This window comes from Anomaloglossus baeobatrachus, chromosome 2, assembly GCF_048569485.1.
Source record: "Anomaloglossus baeobatrachus isolate aAnoBae1 chromosome 2, aAnoBae1.hap1, whole genome shotgun sequence".
NCBI classification, from domain to species: Eukaryota; Metazoa; Chordata; class Amphibia; order Anura; family Aromobatidae; genus Anomaloglossus; species Anomaloglossus baeobatrachus.
The window spans coordinates 28,208,593-28,223,779 of record NC_134354.1 but is presented as its reverse complement, the minus strand read 5'-3'; the positions used below and the strand labels follow the sequence as shown (position 1 = coordinate 28,223,779).

Genomic DNA, 15,187 nt, shown 5'->3' with positions numbered 1-15,187 from the left:
CTGATGTGTATTTAACATTTCTACAATACAGTAGTATGTAATTATTGTATGGCAGTATTTGATCACAATGTGGCAGTAGTATTGGAACACTGTATGGCAGTATTATTTATACTTGCATTATTTGGTCACTATATGCTCTAGTATTATTACCATATGGCAGTAGTAGTAGAAAACAGCAATATCTGAGCACTGCACGACGGTGGTATTTGAGCAGTATATGGCAGTATCATTTGGCTACTTTATGGCAGTTGAATTTGACCACTGTATGGTAATTGTACTGAAACACTGTATGATACTAGAATATGAGCACTGTATGATAGTAGTATTTCAGCACAGAATAGCAGCATTATTTGATCACTGTATGGCAGTAGTATTTAAGAACTACATGGCAATATTATTTAATCACAATGTAGTAGTAGTATTTAAGCACTGTATAGCAGTATTATTTATGTTAATATTATTTGGTAACTATACAGCATTGATACTATTTGGTCATTATATGCAGTAATATTATCACTGTATGACAGTAGTATTAGAGCACTGTACAGCAGCATTATTTGAGCACTACAGTACACAGCAGTAGTATTTGAGCAGTGTATAGTAATAGTACTTAAGCACCGTATGCACTACTAATTGAGCACGCATCGCCAACTATCTTGGCAACATCAGGATCTGTGGAAACTACAGATTATGGCACTCTGCCTGCTAACGTCTATGATATCTGTGATCAACGAGGGGAGACACAGGTATTGGCCCCACAGACTCAGACAGGCTAGAAAGAGTTAATCTCTGCTGAACTGCTTGTTAGTCTCAAAAAATCACATGCTGTAGGGGAGTCCGCAACATTCCTTCCCCTCCTTTATATGACTTCCTTTAATGCCAGTTAAATCTTCTCTATTCAGAGACATTTAGTCCATAGGTAGGCTAGCAAGAGTTAATCCCTGCTGGGCTGCTTGTTAGTCTCTTTGATCACATGCTATAGGGGAGCCAATCACATTTGCTCCTCTCCTATATATGCTGGCTGGACTATTCCATTAATGCCAGCTATAGCTTCTTTATTCTCATCTGGTGAGGTGTTGTGATCCAGGTTTACTGGAGGTTCTTGTGCATTATTGCTGTAAGGGGGTGTAGTGTTAACCATTGTTGTCTCTTTGTTGTTGCCTTCCTGCTCTTGATTTTCTCTTTTCTCTCTTACTGTTTATTCTTGTGAGTTTGCATGTGTCTGAGTTTTGGTTTTACTCTGTATGTCTTAAACTATTTCTCCATCACACTCCTGCCCCTTCCTTCCCAGGTGGTGGGGGTGGGGAGTAATAATTAGATTTGTTCATTAGAATAGTAAGGCATGGGACTCCGGCGTCTTTACCAGCAGGGGTAATTCGAAGGTCAAGGATAGCCTAGGGTCACTTAGCATGAGGGACAGGATAGGAGCCCTTGTTCCTCGCTCTGCTGCAGTCACATTATGACATTATAGCTGGCCTTTCTTTCACTACATTTCAGCAGTGACCCAGTTGCTGCTCTAGCAAGACAATTGCAGACCTTGTCTCTTCAGGTGGCTGAATTAAAATTGGGGTACAGCACAGTACCACCACACCGGTGCAATCTGTCTTGGTCTCTGGATCCTCAGATTCCAAACTGCTCCTCCCGGAAAGATTTTCAAAGAATCTCAGCCGGTTTTCTATATTCAGAGACGCATGTAAGTTGGATTTCCTTTTACGTCCCCACTCCTCTAGTGATGAGGAACATTGAGTTGTAATTATTGACTCCCATTTAAGTGGGGACCAACAAGTAGGTGCCTTTTCCTTGCCCTATGAGTCTTTCTTATTTTTTTTTTAACGGTGCACAGGTTTTTCTTGGCATTCGGGCTTATCTATGATGATCCAGATAGAACATCAATAGCCAAGTTTAATGGGCCCCGATGCAAAATTTGGACCTGGGTCCCCCCGGGCCCTCAGGGTACAGGATAATTATGCTGACACTTGGCTCGTAACCTCAGCAGCCAGCTTTGCCATACTCTGATATCACATGACCCTGGAATTGTTGACTCCGGTCTTTCCATACTCCACCCCTCCTTTCCCAATTCGCATCTAAAATGACTGCACAGACACCAATTTTTCTTTGGATAATTTTGGCCATAGCAGCCATTTATTAAACAGAAATATATAACAAATAAAAGCATTGCAATATGGTAGGGTCCTTGAAGCTACAAACCCTGGTGATTCCTACCAACCGAACCATAAACACCAACTTGCCCCCAGCTGGCTCAGGAGCACCAAACGGTAAGGGTTAATCCTCTGTTAACCCCAACCACCCACAGGGACCCCGATATACCCCATCGGGAATCCCCACAAAATCACCAGGTGACCAGCCATTCTGCCAATGAGGGGATCCATATGGATTCTCCGAACCAATTTTTTAAACAACTTCAAGGACCCACCAATAAAAACCGCCACAACGAGGGCACCTTGATAACCTTCAAGTGCCTGAGACCCCCCGCAACCGCAGCGCCCTCTCGATACCTCCTTGCAGGCCGAGGGCCCATAAATTAATCCCCACCGCATTTAAGTGCACCCTGTCTGCCAACCAGAATTCCTCATCCGTCCTTTCCAACTCAACGCGCCTTATCGCAACTCCCCCATTACGAGTAACAAACTTCGAAATCGCCCTATTCACTTTTGCCCGCGCCTTGTTCAACCGACCACGCTTTTCGCCAACAACTTCTCGCCACCATCTCGGACCAAACTATAGTTAGCCGTGGAAATGACACCCATAACCGCAATAAATCGTGCTTGATGTCTTTTATCAAAATTCGAAAAGGACACCCCCCCAGATCATTTCCCCCGACATGGAAGACCAAAACGTCGGAGGCCTGTCTAAACGGGCATACATATTCACCTCCTGCAATACCCTGTTCCACCCCAAACCCCTAACCCCCAACCAACGTACAAGATCCATATCCCTTTCAAAACCTAGTTGTCTCCCGTTTCTTCTTGCATCCGCTCGCTGGGCTCCCCAGAATGGCCCAGGATCCAAACCAGATACGGGGGGGGGGTGTTTCTGTAATTCAAAATGTACAAACAAACAACCATTCAGTTTCCTTATTCCCCAACTGGAAAAACACCCAGTCCACCCCCCCCCCCTCGCAGCCGCAGAACCCCCCGCTCAGTTGCCGACGACCGCCTGTGGACGGACATACAACTTAAAACGCTGCGACTTCCACCTATCAATCCGCTTCACAGTTTCTTCCGGCAAACCACACATAGCGGCCTCTGTCGCTGCCCCAATGCGAAAAGAATGCGACGCAAACGACCTCGGATCTAACCCCAAAGACTTCAAACATGCCCTAAAAACACTTACAAATTGGTATCTAGATAAAAAAGACCCGTCCTCATGACACAACAAGGGGCCATTGACCTGCGGGCGAATCCTTCCAAAGTTCCCAAAACACTTGAGCGGGCACATCTCCGATGCCATAACCACACCCAAGCGAACTCGCCTACCCGCACCTCTTTGATCTGTCTTTGATTTCCGAATCCAGAATTCGATCCCGCCTTCCACGGCGATAATATCGCCATGACCCAGGCCCCCAGGAGAAGTCTTACTGGGCGATACCAATTCCCCAATCCGCAACGCCCCAAAAAACGCCAAGGAAAACGCTAACCGGAACAAACTCACCTCAAACTGCGATATACAAACCCCCCGCAATGCCCTACCCAACTGCTCCAATAAGCTAAATGATACAGGCCGTCTACCATCCAGCGGCTTGCATCGTTTCCAAAATCCCTTCAAAGCCTGAACCACCCAAAAACTCTTAGTCAAATCCTGTAAACCCCGCAACCGAAAACCAAATGCTAATCCCGCCATAAAGTGATTCACCTTCGCAAATGACCATCCTGTAACCGCTGCCTCCCTCAACCTTTCCAACAGTACTCCCAACTGATCTCCCTCAGCAGACCCACAACCCTGCAACCACTGCTCCCAAAGACTCCACGCTGCCTGATACGCCGTCCATGTGGTACCCAACAGGGACGCCCGAATCAGTGGTCCTACTGCCTTAAGACCACATTCCAAAGCTGTACCGGACACTCCAAGCCGCTGGCCTCTGCCTCTGGCGCGCAAACCCGGAACCGATCCCACTGAAAACGAGAGAGGGAATCGGCTATTAGGTTCTGAACACCTGGCACATGAGCTGCCGTAACGTACGCATTGATTTGCAAGCAAACCAGAACCAGCTTCCGTAACACCCGAACAACTGGAGGAGTGGACGCTGAAAACTTGTTAATGACCAGCACCACCCCCATATTGTCACAATTAAAGCGAATCTTCTTGTTCGCCAACTGTTCCCTCCACAGATGAAGCGCCACCAATATCGGAAAAATTTCCAATAGCGCCACGTTCCTCGTCAAGCCTTCATCAACCCACCTATCAGGCCACCGTTCCGCACACCACTGACCCTGAAAGAAAGCCCAAAAACCTGAGCTGCCCGCCGCATCAGTAAACAGCTCCAAATCAAAATTGTCCTTTACGTCCTCCATCAGCAGCGAACGACTGTTGTAATGCTCCAAAAACTGTCCCCAAACTGCTAAGTCCGCTCTGTGTTCCGCCGATAAACGAACGTAATGGTGCGGAGCAAGCACCCCCGCCGTGGCACCAGCAAGTCGGCGTGAAAAAATTCGCCCCATTGGCATTACCCGACACGCAAAGTTAAGCTTTCCCAATAAAGACTGAACCTCCCTTAATTGCAATTTCTTCACACGCCGTGCCCTTGCCACTTCGTCTTTCAGCCCGTTGACCTTTTCCTCAGGAAGCCGAACTTCCCAAGCCACGGAATCAATCACAATACCAAGAAAACTTATGCAAGTCGTCGGCCCCGTCGTTTTCTCAGGTGCTAAAGGCACCCCAAAATAAGCCGAAACCCACTCCATTGCTGCTAAGATCCCGGCACACTGCGCCGAGTCAGCAGGACCTACACACTAAAAATCATCCAGGTAATGTACCACTGATGACAAACCCGAAACGTCCCGAACAACCCATTCCAAAAACGAACTAAAAGTCTCGAAAAATGCGCACGAAATCGAACACCCCATGGGCAAACAACGATCTACAAAATAGCAACAACCCAGCAGCCTAACACAATCCGGATGCACCGGCAATAGCCGAAAAGCTGATTCAATATCAGTCTTAGCCAACAGCGCCCCCCTCCCACATCTCTTTACCCACTTTGTAGGCTCATCGAATGACGTATATACCACTGAGCACAGCTCAGCAGGTATTCCATCATTCACCGACCTGCCTCTTGGATAAGACAAATGGTGAATCAGCCTGAATTTCCCTGGTTCCTTTTTCGGCACCACACCCAGCGGCGACACCACCAAGTCGGGAAAAGGAAGGGCCCGGAACGGGCCCGCCATTCTCCCCAACGCCACCTCCTTCCTTAATTTTTCCGCTACAACCGCCGCATGCTGGTATGCAGAAACGAGATTCCTGGTTGCCCCCGAAACCTCAAAAACGGGGGCAGGAATCCTGAAACCCTCCCCAAAACCCAACCGCAATATTCCCGCCTTTTCCCGATCCGGGTACCTATTTAGGTACGGAAGCATCACGACTAACTTCACTGGCGTCAGACCCTTGGGTATGAGAGCCGCCGGGCTTTGGTTTCCCCTTCCTGAAGCATTTAGACGCTCCGTGGGATGTCCCGTTACAATGGGTGCATAGGTGCTTAAAACGGCACGTGGCTCCAAACTTACACTGCCCGTCGTTGAATTGCCAGCATATACCTGGCTTCTGCGATCCCGCCTGACCCTGCTGCCCACTGGTCCCTTGATTTCCCGACTGGCTGGAAGTCCCAGCCCCGCCTTGAAAGGGCTGGCCATACCTAGCCGGTGCCATGACCCGCAACCATAACCCTATACTGTATCTTTTTGATCCCATCGTATAGATGGGCGTACGGCCTTCCTCTGACGAAATTGTTCGTCATACCGAAGCCACGTCTGCCCCCCGTACACCCTGTAGGCCTCACCTATCGAATCCATATAACAGAATAGATGAGAACAATTCTCCGGCGCCTTTTCGCCTATCACACTTGCCAAAATGGCGAAGGCTTGCAACCAATTAGTAAACGTCTGAGGGATCAAGCGCCACCGCCGCTTTTCCTCATCCTCTTTCTTACTATCCTCCTTTTTCCCTTTATCCAAATTAAATTTTGCCAAAGGAAGGAGGGAGAAGATCTCGACATATTCGTCCTTCCAGATCTTTTCCCTCACCTCCTTCTTAAGGTGCGAACCTAAGGGGCCCTCAAAGCATACATAAACCTCCCCACGCGCCCTATCATCTAAATGAATCCTGTCCTCCTTATTCTTTTCCGTCTGGACCGACACCGAAACCGGGGAAGAAATACCCGCAACCATGGACTCACTAACCCCCAGAATGGGCGGATTAATCCACGCCCTCACAGGCGCCGGGGGTTCCCTTGGACCCCCAATTCGCTCCAGCAACGAACGCACGCAATCTAACAGCTCTCCCAGCTCCCCACCCCCCGACGCATACCCTCCAACACCGAACGGTACCCCTGGACTTAACCCCGTCTGATCTACCCCTCCCCTTTCGTTCCGATCCCGGTTAAGCTGAGGAGACAGACACGACACAGAAGCATACTCACCGGCTGCACTAGGGAAGAGGCCCCGCCAGCCGGACCGCCTGATTCCTGACGTCCATCCACACGATCCGCAGCTTCTTGGCTCCTCCCACCGGATTCCCCGCTGTTAGCCCTTGCCGCCGCAAGGCCGGAAGACACCTCCGACCCTGCAATATGGGCCTGACGTCCGTCCTGCCAGCCGACCTCCCCAGAGAGCTGCCTGCGTTCCTCCACACCTTGCCAGTGCAGCTCTCCAGTGCTCCTCCAGGGGGCCCCGTCTTCAATCCGGGCCTCTGCTGCTGTAGGCCCTGCACTCCAGGCCCGGTGCACCACAGATCCCAGCATCCGCGCTCCGCCCCCTCCGCTGGGGCCCGCCCGCTCCTCCATTCTGTCCTTCTGACAGGGCTCAGGGCGCAGGGCAGGCACATCGCCCACACGCCCCGCCGCAGCGCCGACATCCATCGCTGACCGGGCGGTAGCAGACCCCGCCTCCAGCTCCAGCAGAGGCCTGCTAACCGCCGCTGGGCCCAGCCGCACAGTAGAATTCCTCCCAAGTCAGGGCGCACTGGACTTCTTTGCTCGCGGCGCCCGGCCTGGAGGGTCTTCTGCAGCGACGCTGGGCCCGGGGAGGCAGGTCAGGAGAAAACCGCTGCGGCGGCTTAGACCTACGGGAGCGCCGCTCCTGCAGGGGGAAAGACCCTGCCGCCTCCAGCCTCCCGCCGATGATCCCTGCCACAGTATCCTGCAGCCAGCCAGGGGGATGATCGCCGGCCGCCGCTCTAAGCTGCTCCAGGAGCTGATCCACCGATGCCATAGCAGGTGAGGTAGGGGTACAGGGACTGTCACTACTGTCCCCAAGAGCGGGAAATGTGCCGCTCCTCCCCCATGGTCATTGTTTTATTTTAAAAACGGGCTCGCTCTCCCACTCCCCTCATGACACCTTGACCTCCCCACCAATCAAGTGTCATGAGGGCCTCCGCAAATGCCCCGGGGGGAGGGGGGGGCAATGCTCCGTCCCTTCTCTATATATCTGATATCATAATGCATCTCATAGTCCTTCAGATATTATAATACACTCCTCATAGTCTTCCGTATAATATAATGCCCCCCCATAGACCTCCATATTATAGTGCCCCCCATAGTCCTCCATATAGTATAATACACTCCCCATAGTCCTTTGGGGCTCTGCCCCTTTTTTTATGTTTTGCGAATTATTACATAAAATTAAGAACTTTTCTGCCATAGCAAGACCTCTTACTGACATGACTGAAAAAGGTACGGACTAAATAAAATGGTCTGAGGGGGCTTTGTGTGTGTTTGACCATCTGAAAAAATGCTTCTCGTATTGTTATGAGGGGCTGCTGATAAGTCTTTGGCTTTACCTAGAAAGAAACGAGATAGGATGATGAAACGTTCCATTTATTCCACATACTCTCGACAACACACTTCTTACATCAGTATTCCAAGTTCTGTAAGCCTAGCAAAAGAAAGGATTTCAGTTGTGTCTCAAACCAGGCAACCGTAGCAGTAATGGCATCAGAAATGGTGTGAAATCTGGTATCCTTGAGGTGTTTCTTCTGGTTTGGAAACAGATGATAGTTGGAGGGAGCTAGATCTGGTGAATAAGGTGGGTGGTCAACCAGCTGGAAGCCCAGCTCTGCCAGTTTTGCCGTGGTCGCTTGTGTAGTGTGAGCGGAGGCGTTGTCTTGCAGGAACAAGATTCCTTTGGACAGCTTGCCGCGCCTTTTGGCCTTCAATTGGTCCATACGTTCAATGTAATACCTTGCATTGATGGTGGAAGCCTTTTGAAGGTAGTCCACTAGCAGCACGCTCTCCTTATCCCAGAACACAGACGCCATCACCTTAGTGGCTGATTTTTGCACCCTGAACTTCTTTGGACGAGGAGAACCACTGTGCCTACACTCTAACTACTCCTTGTTTTCAGGGTCATACAAATAAATCCAGGTCTCATTCACAGTGACCAGAGCTGGCGTCAGCACACACGGGCAAATGCCGGGGCCCTGGACCACTGCGGGAACCCACTCGCTGGCATCAGCAGTGGTATTCAGTTCTACGGTCCCGGGGCCAAGTTCCGGGGACCGCAGGACTCAGGCTGGCTGCTATACGTTCCTGGCTGGCAGTCCTGCACTTGCTCCCACAGCGTTCAGCTGCGTTGTGTGCATGTGTATGCAAGTTCATCTCTGGGCGGAGCTAGCATGCCATTCACTCCTGTCTCACAGATGAAAAGAGGGAGGAGCCACAGCGCAGCATTACCAGGAAGCAGGCACAGAGCTGTAAGCTGTATGTGCACCCCTCCCCCGCTCCCCCCTATCTGTATAGGCTCCCAGACCTGTATGAGCCACCGCATAGAGCAGTATGAGTCCCCAGACTTGTATGAGCCACCCCGAGAGCAGTATGGGCCCCCAGAGCAATATGAGCCATCCCAAGAACAGTATGGGGCCCCAGACCTGTGTGAGCCACCCTTCAGTGCAGTATGGGCCCCAAGACCTGAGAACCACCCCCCAGAACAGTATGCATGCCAGTAAGGTCTAAGCCTCTCAGCCTCCCAGTAATGTCTCAGCCTCCCAGTAATGTCTATGCCCCCAGCCCCTCCTGTGATGCATATACTGTAGCCCCCAGCCCTCCTGTCATGTACAACCCCTGGCAAAAATTATGGAATCACCCACCTCTGAGGATATTCATTCAGTTGTTTACTTTTGTATAAAAAGCAGATCACAGACATGGCATAAAATTAAAGTAATTTCAAATGGCAACTTTCTGGCTTTAAGAAACACTAAAAAGAAAATCATGAAAACACAATGTGCTAGCCAGTAATGGTTACTTTTCAAGACCAAACAGGGGGAAACAATATGGAATCACTTAATTATGAGGAAAAAATTATGGAATCACCTTGTAAATTTTCATTCCCAAAACTAACACCTGCATCAAATAAGATCTGCTGATTAGTCTGCATCTAAAAATAAGTGATCACAATTTGGAGAGCTGTTGCACCAAGTGGACTGACATGAATCATGGCTCCAACACGAGAGATGTCAATTGAAACAAAGGAGAGGATTATCAAACTCTTAAAAGAGGGTAAATCATCATGCAATGTTGCGAAAGATGTTGGTTGTTCACAGTCACTGTCTAAAATCTGGACCAAATACAAACAACATGGGAAGGTTGTTAAAGGCAAACATACTGGTAGACCAAGGAAGACATCAAAGCGTCAAGACAGGAAACTTAAAGCAATATGTCTCTAAGGCATGTGCGCACTTACTGGATTTTGCCGCGGATTTTTTGCGGTTTTGCTGCATGTTTCGCTGCAGAAAATGTTTATAACATCTCTGCAGTGAATCACCAGCAAAACCTATGGGCAAAAAAATTCCTGTGCGCACTAGGCGGAATTGGACAGCTGCATGTTTTGCTGCGGGATTCCCGCAGCAAAAACAATTGCATGTCAATTCTTTTCCGCACATCGCTGCGGGATTTCACTCCATTGACTCCAATGTTAATCGTGAAATCCCGCAGGGAATAACGCACGCAGCAAATTCTGTGCGGTTCACTGCGTTTTCCTGCGTTATTCCCTGCGGTATTTCGCGGTTTACCTCCGGTAATGTACATCGCCTGTCTGCGGTTTTGCAGGGAAGTGATGTCATTACAGGAAGAGGAAGCCGTGCAGAGAGTAAACACACACACATTACACACACACAGACATCACAGACATAGATCACAGACACAGACACATAGAACACACATAGAAAGAAAACGGAAATATAGAAAAAAAAGCACGTGGGCTCCGCTGTATATTTACCTTCCAGCCGAGGTAAGCACACAGCGGCGGCCCGGTATTCTCAGGCTGGGGAGGGCGAGGGGCAGGGGTAATGTCCCCCGCCTCACTCCCCCTCCCGCAGCCGAGAATATCAGCCGCAGCTGCCCCGGCACTGTCGCATGCATTATGCGACACTACCGGAGTGTCCCCGGCTCTTCCTGACGCCGTATAGCAGTGGCAGCAGGGTAATACAAGGGGTTAATGGTGGTGGATCACCGCCATTAACTCCAGGCTTGATCGTGGCAGCGTCTATGTGACAGCTGACATGATCAACCCGTAAGTAAAGTGAAAAAACACACAGAAAAATCCTTTATTTTAAATAAAACAAACAAGCCTCGTTCACCATTTTATTAACCCCTCCCGAAACAAAGCTCCGGCGTAATCCACAGCTCCGGCGTAATCCACAGCTCCGGCGTAATCCACAGCTCCGGCGTAATCCACAGCTCCGGCGTCCTGCGCTGCTTACATCCAGCCGCGACTGTCACAGACACAGCGCTGAATGAAAGCAGCAGACAGCATAGGTAATTACCGGTCATTTCCCACGGCCGGTAATGTGAACTCACTGCCGACCGTGGGAAATGTAGCGATCTGTCATCTATCTATCTATCCCTCTGTCTGTCTATCTATCTATCCCTCTATCTATTCTTCTGTCTATCTACTATCTCAGAATTAAATGACTTTTTTTTTTTTCAATGTGCTTTATTGCATTGAATGCAATAAAGCACATCCCAACTCGCACGCGGCAAAACCGCGGCAATACCGCGAACAATACTGCGGTGAAACCGCAGCAAACCGCGGCAAACCGCATGCGGTTTTCGGGTGCGGTTTGCCGCGGTTTTTTACCGCGGGTGCGGTAATCTTTGAGAGCATGCGGAATTTTCTCAAGAAAATTCCATTTCCCAGTGCGCACATAGCCTAAAGCAGGAAATGCACAACAAAACAAATGAGGAACGAATGGGAGGAAACTGGAGTCAATGTCTGTGGCCGAACTGTAAGAAACTGCGTAAAGAAAATGAGTTTTTACATACAGAAATGCTAAACAATAAAAAGTTGACTGCCTGAAGAGAACATGTAAATTTCCACAGTCATTGATGATATGAGGCTGCATGTCAGATAAAGGCACTGGGGAGATGGCTGTCATTGCATCTTCAAGAAATGCGCAAGTTTACATTGAAATTTTGGACACTTTTCTTATCCCATCAATTCAAAGGATGTTTGGGGTTGATGAAATCATTTTTCAAGATGATAATGCATCCTGCCATGGAGCAAAAACTGTGAAAACATTCCTTGAAAGAAGACACAGAAGGTCAATGTCATGGCCTGCAAATAGTCCGGATCTCAATCCAATTGAAAATCTTTGGTGGAAGTTGAAGAAAATGGTCCATGACAAGGCTCCAGCCTGCAAAGCTGATCTGGCAACAGCAATCAGAGAAAGTTGGAGCCAGATTGATGAATAGCACTGTTTGTCACTCATTAAGTCCATGCCTCAGAGACTGCAAGCTGTGATAAAAGCCAGAGGTGGTGCAACAAAATACTAGTGATTCAAAAAGGGGAGAACACGAGCAATTTTGCTGAAAACAGTTCATAAGTTTTATTATGTAGAAATTACAAAGTGCAAGTGCAAAAAATCACAATGATAATACACAAATTGAAAAAGGAGGGGGGAGACGGATGGTAAAAAGCAGGACAATGGCCTGGTGCGGACAACAGGAAAATGGCAGTATTCACACATAAATATAGCCTAAATCACTGGCATATAAGCATCAGGATGGGTAAAGAATGTTATATCTCTGATAGGAGTATATGTCTCAAAATCACTGGTATGTAAGCAAAAAGGGAAGGTTTATGTGAACCGTCAAATCAAGAGGGTAAAACGTGGGCATTCTGACCATAGTAGGGGGAGGACTTAACCCCGAGTCTGCATTGGCCAGATGCAGACATGGAGGAAAAGAAAAATCCCCGTAAAATGGCACAAATCCCAAGCTTATATAGTAAATGGGTGTAATAAAAAGAACCTGAAAAGTTCCTAGCAGAGATAAAGAACCCAAATCACTGGCCGGTAAGCAGGAGGGTTTTCATGATAATTATAGTTGTATGAAGAAAGGCAGGAGAAAAGAGCATGTATACATAAAACCAGCTACAGTAGTGTTAATATATTCGATTTAGATTCATAAAGATACTATAGCAAAAAACAGGATAAAGTATTCAACCTGGATAAGAATACATGCAAGTTCCTGAAGCCAAATAAAATATACCCCCGAGTGATGTAGGGGGGCTTGAAAAACCCAAATCACTGGCCAGTAAGCAGAGAGGTTTTTAAATGATTATGGCAGGGTAAATACATGATAAGAGACAAGAGGAAAAAAGCCTGTATACATGGAGAACAGCTACAGTGATAAAATGATCAATTCAGGGAAAACCCATAGATCGTGCAGCCCCATCAATAAATATTGTACATCAAAGAGAAACTATTGGATATATAGAAGAGGGAGGTGCCGACATACAACGATATCCCTAAAGGCACTGTAGCAGGAAAGCTGATATAATAGTTAGCCTGAGTTAAAAAACAAGCAGTTTCCTGAAGGCAGATGGAACCACTCTTCACCTTCCCCCATGATGAAGCGGCAAGCGACTTTCTCTTAAAGCCGCGAAACGTACGTCGGGCCTCCTTTACCACCGGACTCAGGTACAATGTATTCCTTTACCACTACTCTATTGGGGATTACTCCATCTGCCTTCAGGAAACTGCCTGTTTTTTAACTCAGGCTAACTATTATATCAGCTTTCCTGCTACAGTGCCTTTAGGGATATCGTTGTATGTCGGCACCTCCCTCTTCTATATATCCAATAGTTTCTCTTTGATGTACAATATTTATTGATGGGGCTGCACGATCTATGGGTTTTCCCTGAATTGATCATTTTATCACTGTAGCTGTTCTCCATGTATACAGGCTTTTTTCCTCTTGTCTCTTATGTATTTACCCTGCCATAATCATTTAAAAACCTCTCTGCTTACTGGCCAGTGATTTGGGTTTTTCAAGCCCCCCTACATCCCTCGGGGGTATATTTTATTTGGCTTCAGGAACTTGCATGTATTCTTATCCAGGTTGAATACTTTATCCTGTTTTTTGCTATAGTATCTTTATGAATCTAAATCGAATATATTAACACTACTGTAGCTGGTTTTATGTATACATGCTCTTTTCTCCTGCCTTTCTTCATACAACTATAATTATCATGAAAACCCTCCTGCTTACCGGCCAGTGATTTGGGTTCTTTATCTCTGCTAGGAACTTTTCAGGTTCTTTTTATTACACCCATTTACTATATAACCTTGGGATTTGTGCCATTTTACGGGGATTTTTCTTTTCCTCCATGTCTGCATCTGGCCAATGCAGACTCGGGGTTAAGTCCTCTCCCTACTATGGTCAGAATGCCCACGTTTTACACTCTTGATTTGACGGTTCACATAAACCTTCCCTTTTTGCTTACATACCAGTGATTTTGAGACATATACTCCTATCAGAGATATAACATTCTTTACCCATCCTGATGCTTAAATACCAGTGATTTAGGCTATATTTATGTGTGAATACTGCCATTTTCCTGTTGTCCGCACCAGGCCATTGTCCTGCTTTTTACCATCCGTCTCCCCCCTCCTTTTTCAATTTGTGCATTATCATTGTGATTTTTTGCACTTGCACTTTGTAATTTCTACATAATAAAACTTATGAACTGTTTTCAGCAAAATTGCTCGTGTTCTCCCCTTTTTGAAATGCTCTTTGAGCTGCTGTGAACCTGGGGTGGCTTCTCCACCAGGTTCTCATTTATTTCTATGCCTTCTGTGGAATGTATGATTGTTTCAAAATACTAGTGATGTATTGGAGGGTTATTTTATTTGTTTTCTTTCATGATTCCATAATTTTTCCACTGATTGGTTTTGAAAAGTAACCGTTATTGGCTAGCACATTATGTTTTTATGATGTTTTACATCACAGGAAGGGCTGAGAGCTACAGAATATACATCTGTGATATATATATATGCAGTACAGCTCAAACATTTGGACACACCTTCTCATCTCTAGAGCATCTGTTAACAGGAAACCTTGTGCAGCAGGCCTTCACGGTAAAGTAGCCTCTAGGAAACCACTGCCAAGGACAGGCAACAAGCAGAAGAGACTTGTTTGGGCTAAAGAACACAAGGAATGGACATTAGATCAGTGGAAATCTGTGCTTTGGTCTGATGAGTCCAAATTTGAGATCTTTGGATCCAACCACCGTGTCTTTGTGCGGAAAAGGTGAACGGATGGACTCTACATGGCTGGTTCCCACCGTGAAGCATGGAGGAGGAGGTGTGATGGTGTGGGGGTGCTTTGCTGGTGACACTGTTGGGGATTTATTCAAAATTGAAGGCATACTGAACCAGCATGGCTACCACAGCATCTTGCAGCGGCATGCTATTCCATCCGGTTTGCGTTTAGTTGGTACAATGATCCCAAACACACCTCCAGGCTGTGTAAGGGCTATATGACTAAGAAGGAGAGTGATGGGGTGCTACGCCAGATGACCTGGCCTCCACAGTCACCAGACCTGAACCCAATTAAGATGGTTTGGGGTGAGCTGGACCGCAGAGTGAAGGCAAAAGGGCCAACAAGTGCTAAGCATCTCTGGGAACTCCTTCAAGACTGTTGGAAGACCATTTCCGGTGACTACCTCTTGAAGCT

The 15,187-nt window shown here is 47.5% G+C and overlaps 1 protein-coding gene across 1 annotated transcript in view; it reads right to left on the bottom strand.

Moving 5' to 3' along the window:
- The window catches only part of TFF2 (trefoil factor 2), a 142,628-nt gene that overhangs the window by 110,504 nt on the left and 16,937 nt on the right, over positions 1–15,187 (bottom strand). The window contains exon 6 of the mRNA XM_075333294.1: positions 1,584–1,726. Within this exon, the coding sequence (XP_075189409.1) occupies positions 1,584–1,726 (143 nt within the window). The remainder of the gene's footprint in view (positions 1–1,583; positions 1,727–15,187) is intronic.